General features: G+C 36.2%; 2 protein-coding genes across 2 annotated transcripts in view; both read right to left on the reverse strand.

Annotated features, from left to right (window-relative positions):
- The window catches only part of LOC141442603 (uncharacterized), a 7,850-nt gene extending 4,923 nt beyond the window's left edge, over positions 1 to 2,927 (reverse strand). Inside the window, exons 1-2 of the mRNA XM_074107621.1 lie at positions 2,708 to 2,927; positions 318 to 451 (exon numbers count right to left, since the gene is read on the reverse strand). Coding sequence (XP_073963722.1) covers positions 318 to 447 — 130 coding nt within the window. The 5' untranslated portion in view covers positions 448 to 451; positions 2,708 to 2,927. The remainder of the gene's footprint in view (positions 1 to 317; positions 452 to 2,707) is intronic.
- The window catches only part of LOC141443142 (uncharacterized), an 86,455-nt gene that overhangs the window by 13,741 nt on the left and 59,999 nt on the right, over positions 1 to 12,715 (reverse strand). The gene's annotated exons all lie outside the window — the stretch shown is intronic.

Genomic DNA, 12,715 nt, shown 5'->3' on the forward strand with positions numbered 1-12,715 from the left:
TAATCGAGCAGGTATTGGACGAAGGCGCTGGAGGCAGAGCTGGAGACACCGTAGAGATCTGTGGTGTTCAGTGATGGCACTGTTTGTGGCGCTCACTAGAAGGCGCTGTTCTCTAGCAGTTGTGGAACGCAAACGCAGGAGACAACGCTGGAGCGCTGGAAGTCCCTGGTGGCTTACTCTGTAGCATCCACAGATGGCGCTGTCTGTGGCGAATACTAGAGGGCACTGTCTGTGGCGGAGTGAACGCCGCAGAATCACCACTTCTGCGTCGTTCACTGATGGCATAGCTTGTGGCGATCACTAGATGGCGCTGTTACCTTGCTGGCGAGCAGGCGCAGTACGCGGGCGTCGGAGGCGGCGCTCGACACGCTGAAGAGAGAGAGGTCCGTGGTGACGGACTCGTGCGAGGGAGAGCGCGCGACGCCGCGCCAGCTCTCGCCCGCGCATATTTCTGGATGGAAAAATAGGTTATATTTAAGACTAGCTGTTGCCCGCGACTCTGCAGCGCAGAATTCCAGAATCCCGCGGGAACTATGCTATTTTTCGGGATAAAAAATATCCCGAAATGTTTTGCTCTGTTTGTCGATCCTTATTTTTTTTATTGCTCTTCTCTACCACTCAAAGGTTGACTGGCAGAGATCCCTTCAGGGATAAGTCCGCCTTTGTACTTAGCACTTTCTTTTTTGTACTTATTTATTTTTTGTAAAATAAAGAGTATAAACAAACTATCCTATGTCCTTCCCCGGGATTCAAACTATTTCTGTACCGAGTTTCATCAAAATCGCTTCAGCAGTTTAGACGTGATGAGGTAACAATCAAAGAAACAGATTTCCAAACTTTCGCATTTATATTAGCAGGATTAATTCTAGTGTTCCACCAAAACATCTATATGCAACCAAAGCTGATATCTAGAGTTCTGTACTATCAGCCAAATATGTGGTCTACCACCCTAAAGTTGATAATCGTTTGCATGTCATAAAACAATAATGCCAATAGACGCGTCTGTCAACTTGAAAGTTCGACTTTAGCGACATATTTTTATTCATGTTGCCTAGAACGAAAATAAATAATATGAAGTTTATTCATGAGAAGTGGAAAGAGGTATTTTAATTAAAAGGCAATGATTTAATTTTTTTAAATTATTTTACACATACAGATATATGATAATGATGTGTTCCTGGTATCCCTCACATCACTGTACTTAATTTTTTTTTGCGTTCGGAATGGATAGAATAGGATATGTCTTTTTATTGAAAAACATTTTAAATAAATAAGTTCCAGCAAATATGTAACAATAACATAAGTATTAAGTAATAGTTACTTTTAAAAAAAAATAATAATAAAGACTCGTCAAGATTGTTTGCCCTTTTTGTAATGCTTAGGCATTGGAGTTTTCAACGCACGGTGAGACGTTAGCGAGCCATAAAGTCGACATTAGCAATAAAATTAAACTCGTATTCATACTCATACTCACTCATTTATTTAATTCTAAAATGCCTTTATAGCGATTGTGTTAAAAAATCATGAGCAATATGTTATTCAAATATGTATTTATAGGAACAAAATAACATTATGAACAAGTATTAAACTCTATTTCTTTGCTTTATTGGATATCTATAGAAATTGCTGTTATTTAAAAGTGTGAGATCTTAAAGTAGGTTAGATTTGACTTAGCCAGTTTTTATCAGAATTAAAAAATATATATATATTCAATGTCTTTTTATGCACTTTGTATACATTTATTTTTATAACAAATCAAATTATAATTAAAATTATTATATTATTAAATATTATTTTTATTTGGTGATTGAACTTTGGGTGTTACAAACTATTTGACCCTGAGTCGTAAACACAAAGACAAGATTATAGGATCATAACGTTTCAATTTTCATACAACTTTGTATGGGAAGTGATGCAGTATTTTTGCTCATAGGTATATACCTACTCGTCAACATTCTTGTCCTCGATTATAAAATTAAAATCACTACTTGAAGAAATGATTGAGTATGAGTATGAATATGAGTTTAATTTTATTGCTAATGTCGACTCCATGGCTCGCTAACATCTTACCGTGCGATGAAAACTATGATGCCTAGTAATGCTAAAAAAACGAAAGAGTAAGAGTATTACCAACATATATATGAAATAATTTTTCACATGTTCACAGGTTAATATTAAATGTCTAAAATGAGATACCTGTTGCCTTGTGAGGGTAACATATAAAATTACAGAATTGATTCAACTCACAATTTTATTTAAAGTCAGGAACTGTCCAACTAAATAGTTTGATCTTTTTGAATAATAATCATGAGCTGGATCAATAATTTTAATAAATTGATATATAGTTTCAATATCTTCCAATAATATCAGGTAATTAATTGAATTAATGTTTATAATTTTTTTTTTTTTTATTAAAAATTAGTTACTGGAATGGATGGATTACTTTTTTGCCGGTTGTACCATATGGTATAAAATCTATGATTTAATTTAGTACTTACTTACTACAATATAAAATATGTCGCAACTCTATTAACAGACTATTTTCAAGTTAATATTAAACAGCGCTGGCTTTAAATAACTTTAAAAATCGTTCGTCAACTTGTGACCTAATTCATATCGATTTTTAACATCCACGCAAAAATAGAACATCTAAAATTGGAAGCAGTTCTGCGTTTTGCGTTCAACCAAATATAAACAAATTACTTACCGCTCCCTTCGGACTCCACGTTGGAATATTTAATAACAACACTGTTGATAAATTATAAATCTACCCAAGTTTTTAAACGCCTTATACCGTATTTATTATGTAAACAAGTGTTAAGAATATTCGCATCGCAATCGCAATATTGTCAAATTTCTGCTATAATAAATGTCACCGTCACCGGTAAAAGTGTGGGCTGCAGGCTGCGTTCAGGAACTAGCTACTTCCGGTATAGTGCCTACTTTTCTTTTCTGGCAACAATTTTGCCACACTAATCGACGAAATGAGGGCTATCGCGTATGAATTCGCCACTAGAGGCGCTAGTGTAGCGTGAGGGCTCCGAAATGTCAAATCTCATAGTTTTGCGGTGAGCTACGCGGGTTTATTTATAATTAGAATAATTTTGTCAATATTTTGCAATATCTGAAATTAATTATGGCAAAAATGCGTTCCGGGGCAATGAATGTCTGTGTTTTGAGACAGTTTTGTCTTTCGGAAACCTTTGTCCTCCCTTTTTTCCGAACAAAACGGGGACTATGCAACACTGTGGCATGCTCGATATTTTTATGGTACGGTTTTAAGGTGTATTAAATATGATTTTAATCTAAACTTTGTTTTCACGCCCGTAATAACAGACTTTGAAAGCCATACTTAAAAACCTCACGCAACAGTGCGCCATCTAGTGAGACAAAAACGATAGCCCTCATTCAATAGCTATTAAACTTCTTACAATTTGCAATTTGAAATTTAATCGTAAAGTAATTACCTAACCAGTAGCGACATCTATACACGATTAGAATCTATACTTAGTTGTGTAAGGCTGTTCCCAATGCAGCTGCGTTCTATTGGAACGACACAACCGATAGATGGCGGTCAATCAAAATCTTTAAAACTACAACACGAACACGAATATTGAAATTAATAAAAATCAAGTTACATAATTGAGACCTTATAGGCCAAGATGACATAACTAAATTTTAAATGAAAAGTAATTCGTGTAATGAATGAAATAAAAATGTAACTGAGTAGCAAAATTGTTTAACAATGGTGCTAGCTTAAAGCTTATTGTTGTTACTACCTATCAATAGATGACTCTTACTACACAATCAAGAAAGTGTTTACAAAACTCTTGAATAGATGGCGATGATAGTCTTCAATCTCAAATTCCCAAAAATGTTTCATAACATGTTCAAAAGAGGGCGCATGTAGTCCTCATTTGTCGAATAATGAGGGCTATCGTTTTTTTGTGTTTTTCTTTTTTTTAGTGTGGCTTTCAAAGTCTGTTATTACGGGCGTGAAAACAAAGTTTAGATTAAAATCATATTTAATACACCTTAAAACCGAACTTACCATAAAAATATCGAGCGACCACAGTGTCGCGTAGTCCCGTTTTGTTCGGAAAAAAGGGAGGACATCAGGTAATGCAAGATATTCACAAAATTATTCTACTTATAAATAAACCCGCGTAGCTCACCCAAAAACTATGAGATTTGACATTTCAGAGACCTCACGCTACACTAGCGCCTCTAGCGGCGAATTCATACGCGATAGCCCTCATTAGCCGAAAGATTTTCTTAGATAAATGGACACTTTCTAAAATATTTTGTCACACTTCTATACAATGGAAACGGAGACAGAGGTCAGCACAGCACATTTGCATAAACAAACGTATTTGTAAAGACTTTGGCATAGAAAATGTGGGAGGAATAAAAAAACGATTTATTGTATTTAAAATACATTTTTTTATTCGACTGGTTGGCAAACGAGCAAGTGTGGCTCCTGATGGTAAGAGATCACCATCGCCCATACACATCTGCAATACCCCTGGTATGTTGGTGCGTTGCCAACCTAGTGGCCTAAGATGGGATACCTCAAGTGCCAGTAATTTCACCGGCTGTCTTACTCTCCACGCCGAAACTCAACAGTGCAAGCACTGCAGCTTCACGGCAGGATTAGCGAGCAAGATTGTGATAGCAATCCGGGCGGACCTTGCACAAGGTCCTACCACACCACCACCACTGCACTGCACTTGAATTTTGTCTTCTGTCATGATACCATATTAGGTCTTTTTCTTTAAAACCTGCAGCCGTGCTGTGTATGTTATTGATTTCTGGTTCCGATTATTATCTATCCACTGAATGCATCAAATTATTCTACACATAAAGAGTTCTAGTAATCTTATCCTCGTAAGGACCCACCGTCCTAAATTTAGGCACAGATAACTTATAGTAGGTATTTACTACCGATTTAGGACATACCGATTTAGGACATTCCTACGTCAAAGCAAATGTCAACTTTTACTGATTGGCATTGTTGTTGTTGTTTCTTTAAAAAAATATGGCTCTGTCCATCGGAGGACAATTTTGCCAGTGTCTAGTAGTTTTTGCCGTTGTACGGTAAAAAAATTCTAGAAAACGAAATATGAGAGGTGATGGTGGATGAACGATGACAGCGTGCAATCTGAATTTTCTTGATTGGCATTAAGTTTCAAATTCTATTAGGTAATCGAAATTTGACGTGGGTCTTACGAGGTTGTATTAAACTAGCTTTTGGCCGCGGCTTCGCCCGCGTGTAATTCGGTAATCGCGCGCTGTTCCCTCAGGAACTATGCGTTTTTCCGGTATAAAAAGTAGTCTATGTCACTCTCTGGGCCATAAACTATCTCTATGCCAAAAATCACGTCGATCCGTCGCTCCGTTTCGACGCGAAAGACGGACAAACATACACACATACACACACTTTCGCATTTATTATCTTAGTATGGAATTGCACTTGTTCGTAACTTCATAAGAGACCTGTGGGAACTTTAAAGTTTCCCGGGATAGAAACCGACTTATGTTAAATGAGGATACAGTAGTTTTTTAGGGTTCCGGAGCCAAAATGGCATAAACGGAACCCTTATACTTTCGCCATGTCTGTCTGTTCGTACTATCAATGCTAGAAAGCTGTAATTTTGCACGGATATATATGTAAACTATGCCGACAAAATGGTAAAATAAAAAACGAAAAATAAATTTTTTTTGGGGTACCTCGCATTGACGTAAAGTGGGCGTGTTTTTTTTTTCTCATCCAACCCCATAGTGTGGGGTATCTTTGGATAGGTCTTTTAAAATCATTAGGGGTTTGCTAAGACGATTTTTCGATTCATTGATTTTTTTTGCGAAATATTCAACTTTAAATTACAAATTTTCATTAAAAACTTATTGTCGGCTGTACTTGCACTCGTCATCCAATCTACATATTTTTACCATATTTCAACTCAATTCGATCACGAGAAGTGAAAGAAAGAAAAGAGAAAGAGAAATTTTGAACTATTTTTTTTAAAACTCACTATAGATAAGTAACTGAATGCTCCTTTCATCCACTCAAAGTTTGAATGGTAGAGAACTTTTAACGAGATAAGTTCGCGTTTGTACATGATCTCAATGTTTTGTTGATTTTGTTTCTCTATTTTTGTACAATAGAGTTTATTAACATACAATATTATATCGATGGAGCAATATTACCAAAACATATAATTGTAAAAGGCAAGCAACGCCGCGCTGTCACCCGATGCGCTCCTATTTATTGATTTGATCCAAATTCCTGGAAGTGGTTCGTTTCAAATGTTTGACAAACTGCGTATTGGAGCAACCGCTCGGGCCACATGGCGACGGCTGTGTTTAAAACGATATTATTTTCATTAATGCCATCGTGACGAAACCGGTAAGACAGCCGGTGAAATTACTGGCACGTGAGGTATCCCATCTTAGGCCTCTAGGTTGGCAACGCGTCTGCAATGCCTCTGGTGTTGCAGATTTTTATGGGCGGTGGTGATCTCTTACCATCAGGAGACCCACTTGCTCGTTTCTACAAGTAACACCGCGAGAAAACCTTGTATGGTAAGTAAAACTATAAAATTGAAAATTTATAAAACTGACGTACTTCTACAATCCTGAATAAAGCCACCACCACCCCTTGGAGTGTAACTTATCTATTCATAAATGACGTGAAACACAATAGAATTGAGAACCTCCTCTTTTTGAAGTCGGTTAAAAGCTAACATAGTAAAAAAGTACCCGTTCAAACTCAAGAGCTACGAAAGACACATATTGGCGCGAAATTTATAACAGCCCTACTTTTTGCATTGCGAGTTAAAAAATACGGAAAAAAATATATTTTACGTAAATTATGGTAATATTCTGAAAAAAATATAAACGTAGTTGAATTCCGAATTCGCACGAGGTCCGCGTGAGATCTGCGGTCCAAGCCCTCTCATTCTGAGATGAGGCCTGTGCCCAGTTCACGTAATAACATTGGAAATTTACCACGAGCTTTACGGTAAAGAAAACATCGTGAGAAAACCTGCGAAGCAATTCGTTGGTGCTGTGCCCACGTGGGAACGATCCAAGCCCTCTCATTCTAAGAGGAGGCCTTAGGAAAAGGTAATAATGATAATTTCCATGTAAGCCAATCTCAACCGCCAGCCGTAGCCAGACGTATAAACAGCTACCTCATTGTTGGGTTGGTATTACCAGCGCAGCGGACAGTTCACGAAACCGCGGCGTTCACGAAATGACTAGTTCCTTTGTCAGCATCTATTTATGTTTTAGTCTCCTACGGTCCAGTGTCCTTTATAGGACTTATTGTAATTTGACATCGAACTCTCTCATAAGTGACAGTACCTGATCGACCGAGCTCCGCTCGAGCTAAAACTCGGTAACCAGTGTTTTCCCAGAGATAAGACCAAGCTAGATCGATTTGTCATCCCCGAAAAATATGTTTGCGTTTTTATCTGAATACCTAGTTAAATTTAATTGTGTATTTGGATTGTGTTATGTTCTATTAATAAAACCATGTTTAGACAAGTAACCTTAAAATGAGTTATTATTTTTATACTTAAGTATTATTATTATATTTGGTTAATAATTTGCTTTATTATTAATTATTTGCTTTATTTGCTTACAGTATTTTTTTCGTGGGTCAATTAAATTTTTAGTGTAGCTTTTTGCCATCCTCTGAGTTATTAAAAGTATGATTTTATGGGTTATAAATCTACTCAAAGTTGGGAGTTATGATAGTTTTAAGGCAATCCTTTCATGGTTCAGCATGCTAAGAGTAACATTGCATATATTTTTTCACACCTCTTCTTCAGAAAAGTAACTTTTCCTCCCTAACGAGAGGGAGCAAAGTGCAACTTTTCTGTTCAAGGCTTTTCTAAGTGTTTTATTGCAAATTGCCATTTTTTGAAGTTGATAATTGTAAAACCACGCCATTTTCTATGCTAGTTTTCTTTAATAATATGTACTTTTTTTTTCAAGTTTCTTAATGCTCGATGTGAAAAGTTGTATGAGCCACTCGGGAGCAAAATTATTTTAATTTTGGGCGTTAACACTTGAATCCTTCATTACGCTCAGGATTCTACAATAGAATTCGCTACATTCTGGATTTAATGTACGCCCTCGCCGTAAATACACCATTTTGCTCCCTTGTGACACAAATAACTATTCTAAGAAAGCGTATCATTAATGTCTCCTAAGTCACGGGACAGAACAACAACGCATAAAATATGATTGACCCACCCGTATAGTATACGACTAATTAATTCGGCGGTTCCGGGGCACCATGCCGCAGATGAATGATGATATTTATTGTATGGGCCAAGTTGCCCGAAATAAATGAATTTATTTATTATTATTAAGTATTTAAAAAAAAATATTTAAGTAAAAAAAAAAAACTTTTTATAGTCTTAAGTCATAACATAACACTAACCATAGCAAGTCTTAATACTAACTATCCTATGTTAAGCGTTACTTGTGTTTTGTAACTTTATAAACCAAGAGCTAAAGTGCCGACAAACTGCTCTGTAGTTTGGCACAACAAATGTAAATTAAAAATGTAACTCTTAGCAGAAATAAACTTTTCTATCTATCTATCTATTTATTTTTAGCCATTTCATACTTTGACATATTTCAAAAACTGTCCACAGCAAAGACATTACATATAAACCGTGGAACTACTTTACGTACATAAATAAATATGTATACATAAGCAAACATTAATATCTGGCGCGACGGCCTGTAAGTTTGTACGTAACTCATGAACTAGTCTTTTATGACTAAAAATATGTTTGCCTGTCATAGTCATAGTAAAATAGCTAAACCGATTTTGATAAAGTTATGCAATAGGAATAGTTAACTTTCGAAAAAATTTGGTAGGTTTTTATTGTAACTATTGTATTGTTTTTATATTGATTCGACCGGATGGCCAAGTGGTTAGAGAACCTGACTACGAAGCTTGAGGTCCCGGGTTCGATTCCCGGCCGGGGCAGATATTTGTGTGAATAACACGAATATTTGTTCTCGGGTCTTGGATGTTTAATATGTATTTAAGTACGTATTTATCAATATAAGTATGTTTATCCGTTGCCTAGTATCCATCTTTGCTTAGTTTGGGACTAGGTCAATTGGTGTCAAGTGTCCCATGATATTTATTTATTTATTTTATTTATTTATACCTACAAATACAAAGATACAACATAATTTTTGGACATTCCCTCAGGAATCTAGTAAAACTCCTGAATTAAGATTTTCCGGGATAAAAACTTTTCAATGCTTCCCATGGTTTGCCAAATTTCATCACAATCAATTGAGTACTTTAGGTGTGAATGCGTTATAAACCAACATACCTACTCACTTTCGTCTTCACCATACTAAGAAGTACGGCCAAGGACTTTAATTCTTGAGTCACCATGGAACCTTTTCAAAGGAAAACTCATTACGATTTTCATTGTCAATAGGGATCCAGTAAAAACCGGCCAAGAGCATGTCGGACACGCCCAAATAGGGTTCCGTAGCCATTACGAAAAAATAAGTAACATTTTTCTAAGGATTTCGTATTTTATACGGAATCTTCCAAGTTTAGGATATTTATACCTTAGGCCACTATTACTCATAAATAATAATAATTCACCCCCACTTTACGTCTATGGAGGTACCCAAAAAAATTTTTTTTTGTATTTTAAATTGTACCATTTTGTCGGCATAGTTTAACTATAAATCCGTGCAAAATTACAGCTTTCAGATATACAGACACACAGACAGACAGACAGACAGATAGATAGACATGGCGAAACTATAAGGGTTCCGTTTTTGCCATTTTGGCTCCGGAACCCTAAAAACGTTTTATTTAACCCTGAAAACCAGATTAATTTTCGATTAACTACAAAATTAGATTTTTGTTGCTTTAAAACAAATAAATAGTTAGTTGATTGAGTGTGCGAACAAGTGACGTCATAAGTTGCTATTGCCATTCAAACTCTATGGGAGAATTGTGTTTTGACAGCTCATAAAAAGTACGTCCGTTGATTGGTGGAGTCAACATCCCTATTAATGCGATGTCACTTTGACGTTTACTGTGAAATAGTTTCATGGTGAATCATGAAGTAAACTGACCGGACAAAATGTAAGCTTATGTGTCTCAGCTCATGATGATGATGATGATGAAGAAGTTTATTTTAAACATTTGGCAACCCTGAATGAATTTCCAATTTTAGTATCGAGCTAGCGCAGAGCTACGAATATACAAGTTAAAAGTGAACTAAGTAGAAGGTATTTTTGCTTTTTTCCATCCATCCCAGCTTATATACGTCCCACTGCTGGGCACAGGCCTCCTCTCAGAACAAGAGCTTGGGCCATAGTTCCCACGCGGGCCCAGTGCGGATTAGGAAATTCACACCCACCATTGAATTGCTTCGCAACGGCTAAAACGATTTTGATGAAACTTGGTATGTGGGGGTTTCCGGGGAAGGGTTTATCTCTGGAGTTTTAGCCCGATCGAAGCTCGGTCGCCAAGGTACTTTAGATATAAAGTTCCCTATATGTTATTCTAGATGTCTGGCCATTTAGATGGCAAATTTCATCCAAAGCCGTCCAGCTGTTAAAGTGTAGGTAAAAGACTAATAAATAAAAATTCCCAAGTGGTGCCAAATTTCATAATTCTAAACCCAGCGGTTGAGATTTGGTAAATTTATCCTGATCTCGTAGAATATTGGAGTAAAAAGTACCTAGCGTGTATGTATTTCCAGATGTCCAGCTATCTGCATACCAAATTTCATTCAAATCAGTCTTAACAAATAAACACACATACATACAGTCACATTTATAATATGGCAATGAGGGCTATCGCCGCTAGAGGCGCTAGTGTAGCGTGAGGTCTCCGAAATGTCAAATCTCATAGTTTTTGGGTGAGCTACGCGGGTTTATTTATAATTAGATTTTTTTGTGCATATTTTGCGATACCTGAAATTAATTATGGCAATTATGCGTTACGGGGCAATGAATGTCTGTGTTTTGAGACAGTTTTGTCTTTTGGAAACTTTTGTCCTCCCTTTTTTTCAAACAAAACGGGGACTATGCAACACTGTGGCATGCTCGATATTTTTATGTACGGCTTTAAGGTGTATTAAATATGATTTTAATCTAAAACTTTGTTTCACGCCCGTAATAACAGACTCTGAAAGCCACACTTAAAAACCTCACGCAACAGTGCGCCATCTAGTGAGACAAAAAACGATAGCCCTCATTAGGCAAAGCTCTGCGCAGGGGGCGACACTAGCGCAAACTCATGATAACGTCAGTTCTCTTTATATTTGTCACCATGCATGACAGACCATGACCAAAGTGTATAAGTACCTATAGAAATCATGATATATTTATTAGTAACAAAATAACATGATATTTACATCGATACGTGTAGTAACGATAGAGCTATATTTACAAAAAAAAATATTGAAATAATATGATAATAGGGCATTTAAGATGCTCAAAAAACTGTTAACTTTTAACTGTTAACTGTTAACTGTTAACGGTTTGTGCTAGTGCTGCGCTCTGACGACAGAAAATTGCATTAATATTCCCTATTGTTATTCCACATCACGCAAAACATTCAGTTTCTCTAACGTAAGTCGTTAGTTACGTTTTACGCCTACTGAATACCATCAAAACATTTTAAACACAACCCTCTTTCCATCAAAATCGGTTAAGCCTTCTCTAATCACTTGCTACTTAATGTTGGTACGATTTTAAAATTAAAAACTTTCGCTCGTATGTGTGGGTGAGTGCGCTAGTGTGTGTGCTTACATAATGTATACGCGTGTACGTTGTGCGGCTGTGTGAGTGAGGACAGAATAGCGTAGATTTTGGATTATTATTATTATTTAACTGACAAGATTTATTTAAATTTATGTGACATATCGTCAGTACTTTTAAAAAGCTCATATCTAGTACAAAATTGATAGTTTAAGACCATTATTTCAAGGGTCAACGATACGATAAGATAAGAGTTTTTTTCAGAGTAGTGACGATACCTGTGACGCCTCTATTTATTTAAATAGGTATAGACTTAAGTTTATTCATATTTATTTGTTTGTTTATTTATTTTGTTTATTTTTTTCTTCTCCTATTTATGTTTTACTGTGTTTTTGTTGTGATGTAGTGTGTTTTTGTTGTCAATAAATGTTGTGAGTTTGAGTTTGATTTGCTCTTGTTCTGAGAGGAGGCCTGTGCCCAGCAGTGGGACGTATATAGGCTGGGAAGATGAGAGAGATATCCGTGCCGGTAAATAGTGTCACCCCGCGGAACAAAACCCGAATTAAATCATGAAATACAAATACAAATACAAGCGAAATAAAGTTATTTGTATTTGTATTTGAAAATATTATCTTGGTCTTATCCAGGTTCGTCTGTCCACGGGTATTGTGCTTGATTGTGGCGCGGCGAGCGGAATGCAAACTAAACAGCGCAGGGCTGCCACTGCCTTTAAACAATATTACTATTAAAAACATATACTTAATTTATTAGAAAAAACGGTAAACAACCTTGACGAGTCTTTTTATTGAAAAACGTTTTTAATAAATCAGTAACTACTTATTACTTATGATATCAAAAGCATGTAAATGATCATTAATTGTTACATATAGCTGTGACTTATTTTTCAAAAGTGTTTTTCAATAAAAAGACACTTTAATATCGCTAA

This window comes from Choristoneura fumiferana, chromosome 26, assembly GCF_025370935.1.
Source record: "Choristoneura fumiferana chromosome 26, NRCan_CFum_1, whole genome shotgun sequence".
Lineage (NCBI taxonomy): Eukaryota > Metazoa > Arthropoda > Insecta > Lepidoptera > Tortricidae > Choristoneura > Choristoneura fumiferana.